At 33.0% G+C, this 19,538-nt stretch overlaps 1 protein-coding gene across 2 annotated transcripts in view; it reads right to left on the bottom strand.

The window, feature by feature from the left end:
- LOC129231845 (proton-coupled zinc antiporter SLC30A9, mitochondrial-like) overlaps positions 1 to 19,538 on the bottom strand; it is a 127,288-nt gene that overhangs the window by 86,219 nt on the left and 21,531 nt on the right. For both annotated transcript variants that reach the window (XM_054866227.1, XM_054866228.1), the window contains 3 exons: positions 13,317 to 13,466; positions 11,083 to 11,262; positions 5,366 to 5,471 (listed from right to left, as the gene is read on the bottom strand). In XM_054866227.1, coding sequence (XP_054722202.1) covers positions 5,366 to 5,471; positions 11,083 to 11,262; positions 13,317 to 13,443 — 413 coding nt within the window. In that variant the 5' untranslated portion in view covers positions 13,444 to 13,466. The remainder of the gene's footprint in view (positions 1 to 5,365; positions 5,472 to 11,082; positions 11,263 to 13,316; positions 13,467 to 19,538) is intronic.

The raw sequence follows: 19,538 nt of genomic DNA, 5'->3' as shown, positions 1-19,538 counted from the left end.
TACCCTATCTGACCATTGACTAATCCTTATGACTTTCTCAGGTCCTGCACTAAGCGTACTGCAGGAGGAACGGAATTCCAAACGAACATCTTGGGATTCCTATCGGGATGATCTAAGGATCTCCCTATCAGGTAAGAATTTCGAACTTACTTCGTTGTTAGACTTGGAACTAGCAGTTGATTAACTTCAACATTCTATACTCCAATCTTATCAACGTAATTGCAATGCAATCTCCACTAATTTACCAAGACGAGTTTCTTGGTGGTGTAAAGATCTTAGTGGATTAAGAAAGAATTGCAGAAGACTTTTTAATAAAGCCAAGAAGACGGGCGATTGGTCTTTGACCATGAAGCTCGCAATAAATGCAATAAGACTATAAGAACCAGTAAACAGGATAACTGGAGACAGTTCTGTAGCCATTTGGACAGCATCTCTCGCGTTGCTATATATAAACTCACGAAAATACTCTCTAGAGACAATTTTTGTCAGCTGGGTTCCATTAAAAAGGAAGATGGTTCCTTTACTGATGACAGGGAAAGTACTCTAACAGAGATGTTTAGGGTACACTTTCCTGGCTCTGTAATTAAAGATGACGAAAGTCATCCTGATATTCAATCAAATCTAAAGAAGTTCTTCTGCCCTTATATAGAAGTTTGGTAAGACCTCATTTGGAGTATGCTGTTCAGTTTTGGTCTCCTTATTTTAAGAAAGACATTAATGTATTGGAAAGGGTTCAAAGGCGAGCTACAAGGCTAATAAATGGACTTTCTCATTTAGACTACGATTCCAGGCTTAGAAGGCTAAAAATGTATAGTCTTGAGCAAAGAAGAGACCGAGGGGACATGATTCAGTTGTTTAAATTTATTAAAACGAAAGATGTTACGGGGCTGAAGTTTAGCACTGAAAACAGGACAAGGGGTCATTGTTTTAAGCTATTTAAATCTCAGGCTAACATGGATGTTAGGAAAAATTATTATTTTAGCAGGGTAGTGGAACCTTGGAACAGTTTACCGGAAGAGGTGGTAATGAGCAAGGGAGTAGATAGTTTTAAGAGAGCCATTGATCTTCATTGGGGATTGTAAATTGACTAGGATCAGTCTAGCTGGGCCCAGAGCCTGTTGCTGGTCGTCACTTTTGTGTTTGATATTCCGTTACACCCCTTACGTGGTAGTAAGGAAAGGTGGAAACTAGCGGGTGAAATTGTGACCCCTGGTAAAATTGAGTGGGCCATTAATTCATTCAAGCCTTTTAAATCTGCTGGCCCAGATGATATTATACCTGCTCTTCTGCAGAAAAGTGTGGATATTATCACACCACATCTTTGTAGGATCTACAGGTCCTGTCTTGTTTTTGGCTATGTGCCTTATGCTTGGAGAACTTGCAAAGTAATTTTTATACCCAAGCCTGGTAAGCCAAACTACAATGTGGCGAAAGCCTTTAGACCTATCAGTCTTACCTCTTTTCTCCTAAAAACTCTGGAGAAACCGATTGATAGGCACATCAGGGATTGTGTTTTGAAAACCAACCCTCTTTCTAAGTGCCAGCATGCTTATCAGCCTGGAAGGTCCACTGAGACTGCACTTTATGAGCTGACAACAGCTCTGGATGGTGCAGTCAATGGACAAGAAGTAGCTCTCGCTGCTTTCTTTGACATTGAGGGAGCTTTTGATAAGGCTTACTGGTCCCTACTGAGACTATTAACGATTCTCTCGCACACAAGGGAATTGATCCCATGATATGTACCTGGGTTAATAGTCTGCTAACAACCCGTATGGCAAAAGCTTGCATGCTGGGCAGAACTATGATGGTGGGTAACTGCCGTGGCTGCCCACAAGGGGGCGTTCTCTCCCCTTTGCTTTGGTGCCTGGTGGTTGATGAACTTCTGGAAAGAATTCGTCGCAAAGGTCTGCACTGCATTGGCTATGCGGACGACATAACCCTTGTTATTAGGGGTAGGTTCCATGAAACTGTTACAAATCTCATGGGGTCTGCCCTTAAGGAAATTGAAAAGTGGTGTTTGGAGGCAGGTCTTACGGTCAATCCGAATAAGACTTATTTGGTTCCCTTCACTCGTAAACGTCTCAAAGACTTGAAGATAATTAAGTTCTTTGGTTCGCCTCTTGCCTACACTAGTGAGGTCAAGTACCTGGGTATGTTCTTTGACAAAACTTTGACATGGAATTCTCACCTTAAGCAAATTACCAATAAGGCCAAGAGAATCTTTTGGTCTTGCAGACGAGCAATTGGTATTAATTGGGGCTTTTCTCCAAAAATTGCTCACTGGGTTTATACTAGAGTAATTGTACCTACGGTTGCGTGTGGGGCAATTGCCTGGCGGAGTAAAACCTGTACCATTACGGCTGAGGGTTGCCTCGCCAAAGTACAAAGGATGGCTACTATTACTATCACTAGTGCCATGAGAACTGCTCCTTCCCAAAGCCTTGATCTACTTCTTAGCCTTCTTCCGTTGCATAAGCAAGTGGAAATGGAGGCGATTCTGTGTGCATACCGCCTCAAGCTCATGTGTCTCTGGAAATCCCCTCGTTACCTGTCTCTGTACGATAAACTGTGTGCAAAGACTAGTAAGCATCCTTACTTTATGATGCCTTCTGACTGGATGTTAAAACAATTCAGCTTTCATTGGCAATACACACGAAATCTGGTTTACAGATGGTTCCAAGACTTCGTCTGGAACTGGTTCTGGTGCATATTGCAGCAGCAATAACACTAATCTGTGCTTCTCTTTGGGGAAGCTAGCTACTGTCTACCAGGCAGAAACTTTAGCCATATTGGCTTACGCAAACAACTGCCTAGATCGAGGCCTAAGCGGGAAGGTTATCAGAATATTCTCTGATAGCCAAGCTGTGTTGAAAGCTCTCAATAGAAACTGTTTTACTACCAAAACAGTTTGGGAGTGCCATAATGCACTGGTAAGACTAGCTGGCAGTAATAGGGTCTCCCTTTATTGGGTTCCTGGTCACCGTGACATTTTAGGTAACGAATTGGCAGATCAGTTAGCTAAACAGGGCTCCAATATACCGTTTATGGGACCAGAGCCTGTCCTCTGCCTGCCCTACAATGCAGTAAGGACCACTGCAAAGAACCTTCTCATGGATGAATCTTATGGCCTGTGGCTTCAGTCTGAGTCTCAAAGACAGGCCAAGACTCTGAACCAGCAGCCTCCCTGGCTGAGGTCCAAGGAACTGCTTAATTTGAGCAGGAATGGGATCAAGAAGTCTGTTGGCTACTAACTGGACACTGCTCCCTTAATAGGCACCTTAATCTGATGGGTGTTATCGACAACCCTTCCTGTAGAGGATGTCATATGGCTGATGAAAGCTCAATTCATGTGCTATGTGAATGTGACTTCTACTCTGCACGAAGATTTGAGCATTTGGGATACCACTATGTTGATCCCTGGGAACTGCCTAGAATTTCGGTTAGGCAATTGCTGAGATTTATTTCTGTTACTGGGCTCCTTTAGTAGTCTTAGCGGGGATAGTACAATAGACCTGTGGTCTCGGTGCTCGCGCTGTTTTCAAGCGCCCCCCCCCCCTTTTCACTTCATACTTCATTTCTCATGTTCGCCCTATTGAACCGCAATGTTAAAATTCATTAAAAAACACTAGTAGAGCTCTCAAATTGAACTATGAAACAGGTTTCTCAACAAATTTAATTTCTCACTCCATTGAACTTGCATTAGTTTGCGCCGATTTTACCAATGTTCGCTGTTGTTGTTCTTTCCAGTGTTGCCAAATTCGTAATGGTACCATACGTTTCACAAGGTTGAAAAATGGAGGATTCGCTATCTTGTCTGAGTTAGAGTCCTTATAGTCTGAGTAACGTTTTAAAATGTCTCAATGATGATAAATTAAAGAAATAAAAATCAATTGATAAAACTTAAACAATTTTTTCGATGATCAGCCAAGTATAACACAATGATTTGAAAACTTTTAATCCAATCAAATGTAGATGTCATCTGGCAACACTAGTTTTTTGCGTAACCCTAGCATTTTTCCGATCTCTCTCTTTTTTTTTTTAACACGAAGTTTACTCCATTTCTATCTGTCAACACGTGCAATTGCTAGTTACAGTTTCGTTCCAACTATAATAAATGATCGCATCCATACATATGTATATATAGAGAGGGATATATATATAGAGAGGGTAAGGCGGCTATGTTTTAATGTGCTCTTCTGCGGCGTTTACGATAGGGCGACTTATATACCCGAAATTATGGTAGCTGATATAGGATTAGGAGGGCAAATTTTACTTTGAGTTAAGAATTTGCTGATTGGAATCAAACAGAGAGTAATTGTAAAGGGAAATCATTCTAAATGGAGTGATGTTTTGAGTGGGGTTCTACAGGGATCAGTTTTAGGGCTTCTATTGTTTATTATTTTTATGAATGATATTCAATAAATTGTTCTGCTGATGACGTCAAATTTATGGGGATTGTAGTATTGTAGAAAATGAAGAACAAGTAAAACAGTTTCTAGAAGATTTAGATCATATTACTAAATGTGCAGATAAAGTTAATGTTGGGAAATGCCAAGTGCTACATTTAGGTCATGAAAATAAGCATTCAAGTTATTATTTATAGGGTTCAGTCTTTAGTCAGGCAGAAAGTGTTATTGATCTGGGTGTCTCAATAAATCAGGATGTCAAATTTTGTCAACAGTGCAGCATTGCAAGAAACAAATCCAACAGAATGCTTGGGTTCAGTAATCAATCTTTTTTAAACAAATCGAAGAAGCTTCTTTTGCCTTTGTATAGAAATTTGGTAAGATCTCACACTTAAAATTCATAATATGTATAGCCTGGAGCGAAGGAGAGTTAGAAGGGACATGATTCAGTCGTTTGAAATTCATCAAAATGAAAGATGATAATGGTTAGATTTTTGCATGAAAAAAACATATTGGACAGCGACATTGAAAAGACATGAAATAATTCAAGATTACTTAAGATTTTGCATACGATATGAAATGTAAATCCCCTTAAAGTATCTCAAAGGCTTCAAATACTATGTAGAGGACAGATAATGTGCACTTTTTTTTTGCATATAGCAAAAGCTTAATTACATTTTAAATATTTAGCAGGCTCTCTGCAGCTAAATAGGCTCCAGGAAAATACCAACAAGCACTCCTAACATACAATACTAATTGAAGTAAAGACACTTGATAGCATCATGCTCTGGGGCAACATAGGCAGAGAAAGTGTTAAAACACTACCGTACAACAAAATGGGCTCATGGGGAAACTCTTTTTTAAGTTTTAGCATGAATTTAAACATATTTTAAGCATCGAAGAATAAATTTAGAACTAATTTATTAAGCAAAAAATATAAGTTCAGATATTTTTATCACCTTGGTTTCAAAAGATAATCATTCATGGCTCTAAGAGGAGTGATAAAATTTCTTTCTGTAAATATCTTGGTATAATCTACCTTTTGTCTCTCATTCTTCAACTTTCCTATAAGTATCAAAATTAAAAATAATTTTATGGTTTCCTAGAGGATATAAAACAACAAAATATTTAATTAGTAAACAAACAGTATATTCTCATAGATTTACAATACTAAGGAATAAAAAGTTACAAAAGTACCTTCAAAACATCATTTAACAATTTCTTTTCATAAACAATAACAACAAATGTAGGTATTTCGTAATAAGAAAAGTTCTATGCAAACAAGGAAGAAGGAAATTTTAAAAATAACAATAAAGGCAGAAATGCAGTATTTTAATCCAATAAAGTATCATTTCAATGAAATGTATTTAAAAATTTCATACCTTATAAGAATATTACACATTTTAAAATATTTCTTTATACAAGAAGATAATGTAATGTTAATCAGGTAATAATTAATAGAAGTGTATTTTCTGCTCATATGATGTGTCAATGATACAAAAGCTTAGCAATGATTCTGCCAGCAACAAATAACATATTAGAAAATCAATTTAAATTCCTTTAAACTTTAAAGATAAAGTTAATTTTACTATCAATCAACGAATATTATTTAATCTAAGCAGTTCAAGCCCCATGCTCTTTGTGCTTACCTACTGCGCAGCATCTGCCATGGGCAGCTGCTAGGCATTTGGCTGGAGTATGAGTAACTAGAACCTTGGCACTAGAAGGTTCCAACCCCTGCTCAGCATGACTTGATGACATCTTTGCAGCAATTTGTAATATTTTTCACAATTTGGTATCAACCTGGCAACAAACATCATGCAGACTCAAAATTTCGATGCCCCATATGCAACATAAAATAGAATCTCCCTCATTGCATATGCTTCAATTTTTATTAATTTCAATATAATCTCAGTAAATGGTTTCTAGTTAAGTTAATTTCTCCTAAATTTAAATATTATGTATATTATATTACACTCCAGGGGTCCCCAACCTACCACTAAAACTGGTTTAACAGGTTGGATGGAGCCATGCAGACAGCTCTGTTGAAGAGTTCTGAAAACTTGCCCAAACTCTGGCAGGGTGGGAAAAAAACCTGTGCAACACACCTGTTACATGAACATTCCCATTGACTAACCTAGCATTTTCAAAAACTCATCCACATTAGGCCAAGTTTTTGGGAATCTATGGTAGTAGAAAAGTAGTAAAAGTTATATGCAATTGAAAAGAAACTCTGCTGCTATAATTTCCCAAGCCAAACCTGGGATATTATATGATTCTGAAGAATAGCTGAAAACTGCAATAATTACTAAGTTATTCTTTTCAAATTCAGAGGCAATCTTAATATGTCAACAACTGATAAAGTTGCTGAACCAAGAAACGAAAGTCCATAGAAATTGATGAAGCCCCTTTTTGTTGGGAATTTTACAATTTAAAGTTAGCTGATCAAAATTACTTTTTAATTCAGTAATTACCAAAAATCAAAATATCTTAAATCTTAAAAGAGGATGAAAACAGTTGCAAAATAGAATTTAGTTTCCTAGAAGAACACCTTGAATTAAGAAGAAAAAAACTTTCAGATTTAAATATTCCGGCAGACACGCTGCATTGGGGTAATCCATCGCACACCACGGCCTACGTGGATTTTATCAAAAAAATTCCAAGGAGTCAAAAAAATATTAAGGAATAACTCTAAACATAAACACGCAACATGATGCAATAGCATCTTACATTACTTCTCTAGATACCACCCTCTGTTCCACGAAAAAACAATCGCTAAGAGAGGTGGTCGCTCATAGAAGAGTCAACTTATAATCACCAAAAGATTTTCCCCAAAAATAGTACTGCACATTTCATAAAATAAAGAAACATGAAAATTAATTGTCTTTGCTATTTATTGAATACTGCATCATTTAAGCACTACTACAAAAGCATTTTTTAACTTTTCTTAAAATAAGAAGAAATTTCAGAGAGTTTCATATTTTTTGTTTTTTGTGACAATACACATCTGTAGAAAAAATTTTACATCCGACTTCTCTATACTCCTTGATGTTTGAAAGTTTCCCTTTTTTTTTGCGACTTTTCAAAATTTTATTAATTTCAGTTTTCTCAAAACCGAATATATCTGTTTCTAACTTCCTTTCCAAATTTACTTTATTGTAAGACTCAATCACTTCTATTTGTTGCTCTAACGCTAAAGTAGCTCGATGATTAGACACACAAGCTAAGACAAGAAATTTAGCTAAAGTGCACTTTACGGCCCTTAAATTCACACCAAATGTGCTTAGAGACCTTTCATTATTTATGCAAGGATGATTTTTGCCCCCCCCCTACTCTCATGTAAGGGTATGTAAGATTTTTCAAAGCCCTCCCCCCCCCCATTCTTACGTAATTTTACATTTCGTTTATCAAATTTTTCTTGATTTCCAGATTATCCTCAGATTTGAATAACTTAAAACAATGTCCAATTGTTCTGCTTTCCATGCAAAAATGTTACCCCATCAACATATTTTTATTTGATAAGATTAATATTGACATCTTTCTACAATGCAATATGAAATGAGTCCAGTCAATACTTTACCAACTAATTTGGTACCCTGGGCCCATGACCCATGTGCTCATGCCTTAATCTGGCCCAGGTGAAACAAATTTTCATGTTTAAGCTAAGTTTGTATAAAATTTTGTCACAGTGGAAGCCTGAAATACATTTGGCTTTTAATACATTCTAGTATTTTTGTGAGTTTGAGCTCATTAGATTTTGTGTTGCATGCATGTAAACCGGTGAAAAAGCACAGTGGGAAAATTCTTTCCTGGACTTTAGGTTTTTATAAATTCAGAACAAAAATAAATCAAAGGCTCATACTCCATACTTCTAACGTCAAAATACTTGTTTTTAAAGGGTTATAGTAGCAGAATATTGGTTTCCTAAAAGAAATTGTTATCAAAACTGTCAAAATTGTTCGCATGAAAAATAGCATATTTTCACCCACTTTGTCACCTTGGATCTTCTTTTCCTTAGTACCAGAGAAAAAAAGATTCTTTCCTATCAAAATAGGTTTCTTTTTTTTCCAATGGTGTTCTTTCAAATCAAGATAAAAAAAAAAAGAACTTAAAATATTGTCTGTCATAACAAACTGCTATGTTTTTTTATCTCACTGAAAGCCTGAAATTTTATAAGCTTAAAGTATTTTTGGCTGCCAATATGTTCTAGTATTTTTGTGAGATTGAGTTCTTTAACGTTTGTGTAGTGTACATGCAAAGTCTTGGCAAAATGCAATGGGGAAATTCTTTCCTGGATTTTAGAATGTCATAAATTCTGAATAAAAATAATTCAAAAGCTCATATTTCTGAATTCTATTGCCAAAATACATGTTTTTAATGGGTTACAGTTGCAAAGCGTAGATATTGATTTTATAAAAGGTATTGTCATCCAAAGTGGCTATCAAAATCCTTCACATCAAAAATAGCCTGTTTTCAATGTGCTGTAGATCAGGTTTGTCACCTGTATTCTTTCTTTCGTTAGTACCATTACAAAAAACAGATTTTTTTCCTATAAAAACAGGTTTTTTACTGACAGTGTTCATTCACATAAGCATGAAAAAATAAGAAAGAAAGAAATACTGTCTGTCATTCACAAGAAAATCTCGTTCTATATTAATAACAAGTGGTGATTGCCATAGAAACATTTTTATGGTAATTTTTCAAATGTTATTAGTCAGAAATAGTTTTTTATTCCTCTTTTTTAAAAGTTAGTTTGCAAATTAAATGTGATAGAAACAGAAAATTATCTTGTTGTGGAAACAGACTATGTATTACAACAGACAGAATAAGGTTTTTTCCTGTTCCTCTAATATTTAATTTACTAACTTTTCAAATATAAAAAACTATTTCTCACTAATAATATCGCGAAACTACCATAAACTAGTTTCCATGACAATCAGCATCCATTAAACATTAAACATTAGAAACAGCTTTTTTCCGAGAACAACAGACAGTATTTCAAGCTCAATTTTTTTTATCCTTATCTAAAAAAACACTATCAAAGAAAAAATCTATTTTTATAGGAAGAAATTCATTCTTCCTAATAGTACTAACAAAAAGAAGATTGAATTTGAAAAACCTGAGCTACAATATGTTGAAAACAGGCTATTTTTAAAGTATTTTTATGACCACATTGGATGACTAGATTTTTGACAAGAGTTTTGAGGACTTACTACACATTGACTGAAAAAATATTATGAAACAACTAGCATCAGTCAGCAGGCATGACATTTTACTCTTACTAAACTACACACATTCATGTGTCCCACAACAAACATAGTTTAAACCCTGTGAAATTGGACTACAAAGAGATGTTTTATTTTACATCTCCTAGACCTAAACCTACAGATTTTTATTTGTATTGTAACGTTACTCTTTCTATATCTTTGCAAATAGTTTGTTTGAAACACATAGGTCTATCAGCAGTTAACTTCTTTCCAATGAAGCCAGCAACCAGACTTTCTGTTTTGGAAAACTACTTTGAAAGACAAGTGGCTGTCTTATAACAAAACAGAAAGTGTTTATTTCGAGTTTTATATTGAGTACATTTTTTTTATACTTGTCTTCATTCTCGGGTCATTCCATACAGATTCAAGGGATGAGTGCGCTCGACCATTTTTAATTTTTTTGAAACTCATTTCCCAAAAAGATGCATATGAATGATGTTTAAAACCACTTTTATTTTTTCTCTAAACTTAACCCTTGATTTTTAGAGGTCATCAAAAGTCATTTTCGTAGTCAAAAATGGGACTTTTAGACCTTTGCATTTTGGCCCAAATCTAATTGAATAACAATCATGGCAGAACATTTTACATTTTGATGTTAAAGTACATAAGATAGTAGTCTCACACACTGAAATGTGTAGCTGTAACTTAATAATTAAAATAATGGCAGCAGGCCAAAGTTCAAGGTCAAATGTAAAATTTTTACTCATTTCAAAGGGTCATAACTCGCTTAGGGGATAAAAACACAAAGTGAAATATGGTAAAAACTAATCACTGGAGTCACACTAATGAGAAAATATAGCTGTAATTGTGTGTTTGTTTACTCTTTACAAATTACAGCCCCTCAAAGATCAGAAAATTGAGAAAAATGACATTAAGATGAAATTTTGCCAGAATATGTTTCGGAAGAAGAAATTAGAGCTTCAGTAAATACTGCATGTGATTCTCTGGGTGTTTCACCAGTTAAAATAAGTAAATTACGTGAGAATAGAAGGTCATCAGCTGTTAAAAGAAAAGTCTCACAAATTTCAAAAAGTATGGAGGAAAAACTTAAGAAATCATTCATTGTATGGAATGACCCTCTCTTGAGTCTGATGTTATCCTTCAGACAATTTATCTGCACCAAACCAACAGAAAATATATCAAGAAAATGCAGCTCTACTTGGTTAAGCATAGAAATCAGTATGTGAAATTATGGTGCTGTTGTATTGGTTTCCATTGTATATAACATTGTGCAAGTATCGTTTGATCGCTTTAAGAAGTCTCTACTTTTGACAACCATTCAACTATTTCACAAGTAAATTTAGTTAAAAGGACTGCTATGAAAACTGAATTGTCATCAATATTATATAAATTCAGCCATGAAAAGCATACTTCACATTCAGAACAAAAGCCATTGCAATTATGCTTGCCTGCTCGAGAAAGTTTAGAAGAGTCACTACTTCTGCTATTTAGATCATCTTTTGAACTTATTACAAGGGCAAGATGAAAATTTCTTTCAATATGCATATGAACTTGCGATGAAGGATGAAAAAGACTCCTGGATGGCATATAGGGAGCTGGAACTAACAGGAGGACACAATTTCGAATACCTAGATCAAGATAATATGCAAAATTAGCAAATTGTAAAAAAGAGAAAAGCTGTTAAACCATTTAATCAGTAGAACTATTATCAAAATTTGTACTAATTTTTAAAAAAAACAATCTGAGGCATCAAACAAATCTGAAAAACTTCAAATACAAAAACTAAGCACAAAACATTTATAATAGCACTTTGTATTTCAATAACTCCGAATAAACTTATAAATCACACCCATAATCTTTCTTAAAAGAGCATACACTACACTTTAATATACGAAGGCCTCTTGCATTTCAAATATTTTTATAGCTTACTTTGGATATAAGTCATAAAACATTTAAAACAGATTTTATTCTAACAATGATAATATTAAACAATATTTACAATTATTATTTTACTCAGGATATTAAGCACACTGTTACTTAAATTTACTTTGAAAGGGAAGTGTTCTATATTATAATTATTATAATTTCTGAGCATGCAAAAGAAGTATACATAATTTTTTTCGAAACCAAGGGTCAATGTTTTGAGCTTTTCAAACCCCAACCTAATCTAAAAATCAGAAAAAAAAAATACTACTTCAACAGGGTCCTAGGCTTTTGGAATAGTTTACCAAAAAGCAGCCGTTACTTGCAATAGGGGGAGGGAGCACTTTTAAGAGGACTCTTGATATTCACTGGGGAATGATAAACTGACTAGGACCCCATAGTCTGTTGCATGTCACCACTTTTGCACTTATTTTTAAAGAAAACAAATTGTATCCCCCCACCCCCTTTTCTTTCTTTTTAACAATGTAGAAATTAATGCATCATCCAGCCCTTATATATGTATATTGATAGATATCAAGTTGCTAAAAAAGTCAAAGCTAAAAATCTTTTGTTTGCAACTTTTTATTAAATTCCAATTTCAAAAACGATAACAGAAGGTCATTTCGGGACATGATTTCACACTATCACATTGCCCCCAAAGTTCAGCTAAACTATAAAAGGGGAATTAAACTGAAAAAATTAGAGAACTTGTTAAATCATTCTGATTTGACCCTCATTTTGAGAAAATAATTTTAAGCATAGACATGACGTACTTGTTAACAGTAACGGAAGGACAGTAACGAAAGGAGAAGAAGTTCAAAGTAATGAAACTTGATAATTTTCATTAATATAAATAAAATCAAAAACTTTTTTTAAATTTAGTATAAAAGATTTAACTTTCAATCTGTATCAGCTTATAGATAAATGTCCTTCAATTACCATATTTTCTGTCCTTCCGTTACCATTAAAAACCATATAAATTAAATACCTATTAAAATTATAACTGTTTCTCATTAACAAGGGACATAATTCTGCTTTGCATAAAAAAATAATTTTAAAAAAAAACATTAATTTCTAAACCCAATAGGTTCTTGGTGAAGTACTTGAGATGTAGTATTTTGGTAACGGAAGAACATTAAAAGTGTTCTGTTAGTAATATACCTATTTCCTGGTTCAAAAAATGTATTTTTAAAATTACTTAAGAGAATACTTAATTAGACATATAAAGGATAAAAGTTAGCCAACCTATTATATTCTGATCAACAAGTTTATTGAATTAGCAGTAGGTAACAAAAAAGAGATTTCTCGTTCTGTAAAAACAGAGAGTAGGATTGATTTTTCCTTTAATTTTCTGAAAGTCATTGAGTTAGTTGGAAAAAATATGTTAAGATTCAAGATATTCATTTATTTCTGAAGAAAATGATACATAGCATGTTACCAAATATTAATTTTCGAAATTTAAGTGTCATGTCTAATTTTTTCTGAAATTCATCATATACTATGCTGACCTACTTATAACCTCTATCAACAATGATAGAATAATTTACGAGGGGAAAGGGTATATGGTGCAATTATGCTTTGAAATTTGGTCATCACACTTATGTGCTATAATTTACTAAAAGTTGCACGTAAACAACAAGTAAAAAAACTGTGAGAAAAATTGTAGTTGACTATTTCAGAAATTCAAAATCATCTATTATAAAAATTATTTCTGGAAATGAGTCGTAAGAAAATGCTCAGTAATTTGAATTAGTATTACCTTTGATCCTGCTAAGTTTCCATGTACCAGAAATACTGAGCATCCTTCTGCAAAACTTGTGTGAAATTTCATGAGCCATAGTGGAACAAAGAAGTTGTTCATAACTTTTCAAAAACAACTTGAGCATATTTTCTAGTAAACATTGACAAGCTGAAAAAAAATGTTTGTTTCAATAAGACATTTATAACATCATACTATACAAGCAGTGAGTCACTGTTCTTAACCCAATGCTAAGAAAGAACTTCAAGCAAATTACAGGACAGATCGGTTGAGACATCCAGAGACTGTAGTTTCCACCTTGTTATGGACTTATCAGTTTGGAGTGCTCAATAAAAGAGCTAGAGACAGATGTTCTTTCATTGAAACTGAAATTACCTTCAAACTGGTAGCTAAAATTAATTTAGCACACTGGCAAATGTCCGCAAACAATGGTGCAGTTAAGCTTCTAAAATGAAAGCAAAAACTTAACTATTGCAGACTGATGAGAACATAACAAGGACGAAAATGCAATATCTGGATGTAATAACTGGGCTGTCGGTATTTTGCATGACTATATAACATATTGTTTTGTTAAGAAAATAAATATATACAAAATTATAATGAGACAATAAAGTTCAATCTTTGGAATTACTTTCCATTTCTCTTTCAGTCAAGCAATATAGCAAGTACATTCTTCGACTTACAAGAATTGTTAGTAAAATTGATTTTGCTTTCAAACAAGTAAATCTCGAAATTATGAAAAATTACTACTTCGACTGGGTTACAGGCATTTGGAATAGTTTACAGAAAGCAGCTGTTACTTGCAAAGGGATGAATAGTTTTAAGATGGCTCTTGGTGCTTATTAGGAATTGATAAATTAACTAGGAGCTTTGCCACTTTTGCATTTCTATTTGAATAAAAGTGCAGCTAAATTAAAACTTAATGGTATTTGAAGATAATTGCATGCATTATTATTTTTAATCATAGTTTGTCATTACTACTTCCAACGATAACACTATAAAAAGTGGCAGACAGTTATTATTTAGGAAAAATATATGCCTGAATAAATATTCAAATTAGGTGCTCCTTAGCTTTGCAGGAAATAAGTTCGAACTAAAACAAACAGCGTCCAAAATGTCCCTTTCACAAAACAAAGTTTATAAGAACAGCTACACAGTAACAGAACAAAAACAGGACTAAAGTACAATTAGGCTAGTTTTTTACTTACAGTTAACCTTAAATGAAGATCAAAGGATCTTTATGAAAATGTTGACCCAATCAAAATTGATGATGTCTTTTCAACAGTTGATGAAAAGACATCATTAATTTTGAATTCAAATTTTGAATTCATCATCAATCACTTTAATCATTTATAACTATACTGTAATAATTCTAGATTTTTTTTCTCTTCTGCTACATAGCTTTAACAACTTAAATAATCATAGACTTGAGAAAAAAATGAAGCTGTATTTGAGTTACATTTTCAGGTTTTATATTTATCCACATTTCTTTTATACAATTGAATAACCAGTATTCTGTATCTGCAGTGAGTTTTTAAAAATTAGAAGTAAAATTCGATTCAGAACCAATATATCATGACAAAGATTAAGAATACCATTTATTGCTCTCTACTAAATTAGCTCTAACTCAACTCAAACAGCTACCTGCAATCCTAATGTCCCAAATGTATGGAGCATAACATGGAGCTGTACGGCAATATGTTTTTCCTTAGAATAGGAGAAGAGAAAGAGCAAAAATTTGTAGTGCTCCTGCTATTTTTTATTATTATCATTATTATTTATTTATTTGCTTAGTTAATTTATATTAGCATTTCAGAGCAATATTTAACTTCCTATCTTAGAAGAAAAACAAGAAAAACAATGACAAAAATTAAATTTTTTATAATATTTAAAAGATTTATTATTTCATTCATGTAGTAATTCTTTTTTAACACCTAAGCTGACAAACAATTTGATTTGAACAACATTCTATTGAATTAATATTAATTGTTGCTAGTTTTGTTGTTTTACATCAGACATCCCATACATTATGAACATAATTACTTTTATTAATTAATGAGATCATTTTTTAAAATTATTTAATGTATATTTAGGTATTACTTAATAAAATTATATTGTGCTAAGTTTTATTTGTTAGGGAAAACTAGAAGTAAAGTTCAATTCTGAATCCCTATTGCATGACAAAGATTAAGAATACCATTTATTGCTTCTAGTAAAATCGCCTCTGCCAGGTACAAAAACAGAACAGTTTTGTGATGTCCATAAATTGTTTCTTATTAAAAAGTATTAGTGTTGACTAGTGACACTAATACTTTTTAATAAGAAACAATTGGCCCTGTTGAATAGAAATTTTATTTTTATATTATTCAAGGCATAAAAAAAAAAAAAACAATAAAAATAATTGCAAAAAAAATTTCAAAATTATCTTTGCAGTAAATAAAAATATTCTTAAATTTTGTGGTGATGTTACATACAGAACATCTGAGGAATGATTCTTCATAAAAAAATTTTAAATGACTTTTTTTCCACACCAAAACTAAATTAACAATTGCCAAAAATGAAAGCAGGTGTTTCATTTAGAATTTTATTTTAAAAGAATCAACGATCAAAATGAAAAAAAAAAGGAAAATATTTCTTTTTTTTTTTAATTATAAATCCATCAATGTAAATTTATCATTAAATGATCTTTTTTTTTTCATTTTATTCTTGAATTATTATTAACATTCAGTTGAGCAGCAAGTAGATAGGCATATTTTATTCAGTACATGTAGTTCTAAACAAATAGATAATACTAGCAAAAATACCCGGCGTTGCCTGGGTCAGTAATAATTATGAGAAACAATCGTTACTTGCCCTTGTTTTCTGTTTTAAGCGAAAGAATTTAAAACAAACCTTTTTGATGTGATTAAAAATCGAGCTTCTTCCTTACTCATAAAACTAAAATAGCAATAAGTATAAAAACAAAATAGTATTCATTTAGAAACGAAGGCACGACATTTAAGCATATACAAATTGGAAGAATTTCCGAAATATGAAATTAAACTTTACATGTTAAAAAAAAATTTATCTGTTAGTACTTTTTGTTTCAATCTAAAACCTTCTCTGTATGGCTATTGATGTACGAACTGTTTTAAAAAATGTAGCCGCCCGTGTTCCCCTTACATTTGCTTTAGTTATTTTGGGAAATTTCAATTTTTGTGGGCACTTGGTGCAGTTTAAAATCTTACCAAATGTGCAAGAATCATTTTGGAACACTTTCAATAATACTCCCCACCCCCTTTACTAATTTTTATCATAGAAATATTGTTGCCAGATGCTGAGATACCTTTGGTCAAAAAAAAAATGGCGCTAAACGGTTTCATCCGAAATGTTTCCAAAATAAGTAGTAACATTTGGCGATTGTTTGAAATCATGCAAAAAGAAAAATTAAAGGAAGTTTTTGTGTGGTTTATGGATTTGCCTAATTTAGTTGTTGAATTATTTTACACAGTATTTTCTTTTTTTAAAGTATCTTTGATTGGCGATATTTTGTTTATATGGTGAAAGCTGAGAAATATTATTACGTAGTCTTTGGGCTCAAAAACAGCGACAGTGGAAAAAACTGCTAAATGCATCAGCTATGGAAATCTTTCTGAAAAAATTCTGGCGATATTTCTGCTGGTTGGATATAGTGAGCAAGTGTCCAATCAGCATAAATAATAATAATAAACCATTAATGACATAACTTAATATAGTAAAATTATCAGCCAAATCCATTTATTTTTAGCCAATCTTGTGGAAAAACGTTACTTTAAGATTTGACTTGAGAAAAGCCTCAAAAAGTCAGACGAAACGCAAAAATATTCAACAATACAACAATTCTTGGGAGTTGAGATGGCACACTAAATAATGACTTGGGTTGATGAAAGCCTTCGAACAGGGAACAAAAAAGCTCATAACTCGTTTTTTATACAACTTAGAAACTTCGAACAGATGGTATCTTCAGCAGAAAAATTGGCGCTTTCGATGGATATATAATGTTAATATGTGCACGTTTTTTTCCACCTATATTGGGGCATTTATGCGAAAATTGGGACTAAAATTGGAATAAAAAGGGAACTATCAATCGGATTTTTTCGAACTGGTCTATAAACCTTCCCAGTACCAAACTAAACAAACGGTGAAAGTTTCAGCCAAATCTGCTGGGTAGTTTCTGAGATCTTAGGGAACAAATTTACCAAACTCCATTTATATATATATAGATTTAGCAGTAAGTTACTGTGCTTCTAAGTCAGTTATAAGGCAGAACTACATGCAATATACCAGACAGCCCGATTATCACATCTAGAAACTGCAGTTTCATATTTATTAGAATAGTGAATAACCATGCTGGAGGCAGATGTCATCTCACTGAAGCTGAACAAGTTTGTTGGCACTCTCAGCTTCAATGAAATGACATCTGCCTCCAGCATGGTTATTCACTATTTCAGACTGAACAGTTCTAATAAAATCGAAACTGCAGTTGCTGGATGTGCTAACAGGGCTGTCTAGAATATTGCAAATGCATAATAAGTCAAATAAAAACTTCAATCTTCAGTTTTCCTCTTGCTGAACTTTTTTTTTTTTTGACTATTTCTTCATGTTTACTCCCATGGCACTTTGGGTCATTCTAGGTGCATCTTAGGAGAAAACCCACTTACTAGAGGATTCATAGGATTGATTGCTCTACATAAATTGCATAAAAGAAAACCAGGAAAACACTCAACAGACCATAAGCACAAGGCAATATGTTACAACAATCACTTTGTTTACTTCCTTTTTAAAGCACCTATTGCAGTGCCAGGACTCAAACCCAGGACCTTCATAGTTGAGTGCCGTATTGATGCTCCTCCCTAACGGTAACCCTGGCTACACCAAATGAGGTCTTACCAAACTAAATGTCAATAGTTGCTTTTAATCTAAACGACTAGCAAAAAATTTTCCTTTTTAATTTAAATCTAGTATTATTTCACATGAATTTTTTACTTAACCAAAAAATTACTGTGTGAAAAAATGGCAAACTGGAATTCGGCATTTTTCACTTAATCAGTCTTTTACTACAGTTAAACTCTTTAGTTAACAGCCAGAGAATATAAAATTTGTCCAAATAAGTCAGTATTTATCTTTTTAGTATTAAGTAAAACGTTTGAACTAAAATCGAGAAAATATTACGATTTTTGGGTGTTGCCAGGAGTTACAGAAATATTAGATCGCGAATAAGTCCTATCTTCCAGCTTTCAACATTGTTTTCTGGACTAACTTACAGAAATTTAAGGAAGAATATGTGGTAATTGTTTCAGTGAAAATACTAACTTTTAATACATGTATTGAACCAATTGTTCAATTTCTTGATAGATGTTTTTAATTTTTCAGCATGGCAGCATGATGATATCTGACATGTTGAAACTTTTGATAGAGATCTAAAATTCGGTAAGGTTCGTGCTTGGCAGATTTAGGGTCCTAAACTCTAAGTAATTATATCATTAAAATATTAATAATATGTAATGAGTTTAAACTGCATTCCAGTTTCCCTTACTATAAATTTTGCATTTAAAATTTTTAAGTTTGAGTGTGGCATATACAGTTGTGGAATTTTTCCCTCCTTCAAAAAATATTATGCGGTGCTAAGAATGGGTGCGGCCCATACTCCTAGAAATACTGTGGTTACAAGGTGTGCCCCGTGTAATTTGATTATAACAGTTCTACGCACACATGTATGCATCAGGGGTGACTTTGTAAATTTTCTAGTACTAGAATGCCAATGAGAAATAATAGACTCCTGAGTCATGAACAATTTTATGTACAAAACATTAAATACTTGAAAAAATTACATCCTAAACACAAATAAATTATTCTTTTTCATACCTCAGAACAACAGTAGGATATCTTACAGTTATTTCTGAGCATGTCTTACTGTTGCTCTGAGGCAACAATATGCCAACATGAACGATATAGAAATAAATTGAAGCGTATAATTATTATTGATTCAACTATTTGGAGCATAAAACAGAGATCAAGTTAGGTTTTAGGTGTTCGAGCAGAGCAACTCAGAAAAGTTGTTGCTCCAGTTCCCTGCAATATACAGTAAGTTGTTTTCAAACAATTTAAAAGCTATTTTCGGCAAAACTTGTTTAAAGAGACAATAGTTATTAAATTATAACACATTTGCACAACAGACTAGATTTTTAAGAAAAATTGAGATTT

This window comes from Uloborus diversus, chromosome 10 (genome assembly GCF_026930045.1).
Source record: "Uloborus diversus isolate 005 chromosome 10, Udiv.v.3.1, whole genome shotgun sequence".
Lineage (NCBI taxonomy): Eukaryota > Metazoa > Arthropoda > Arachnida > Araneae > Uloboridae > Uloborus > Uloborus diversus.
This window is presented reverse-complemented; position numbering and strand designations above follow the sequence as displayed.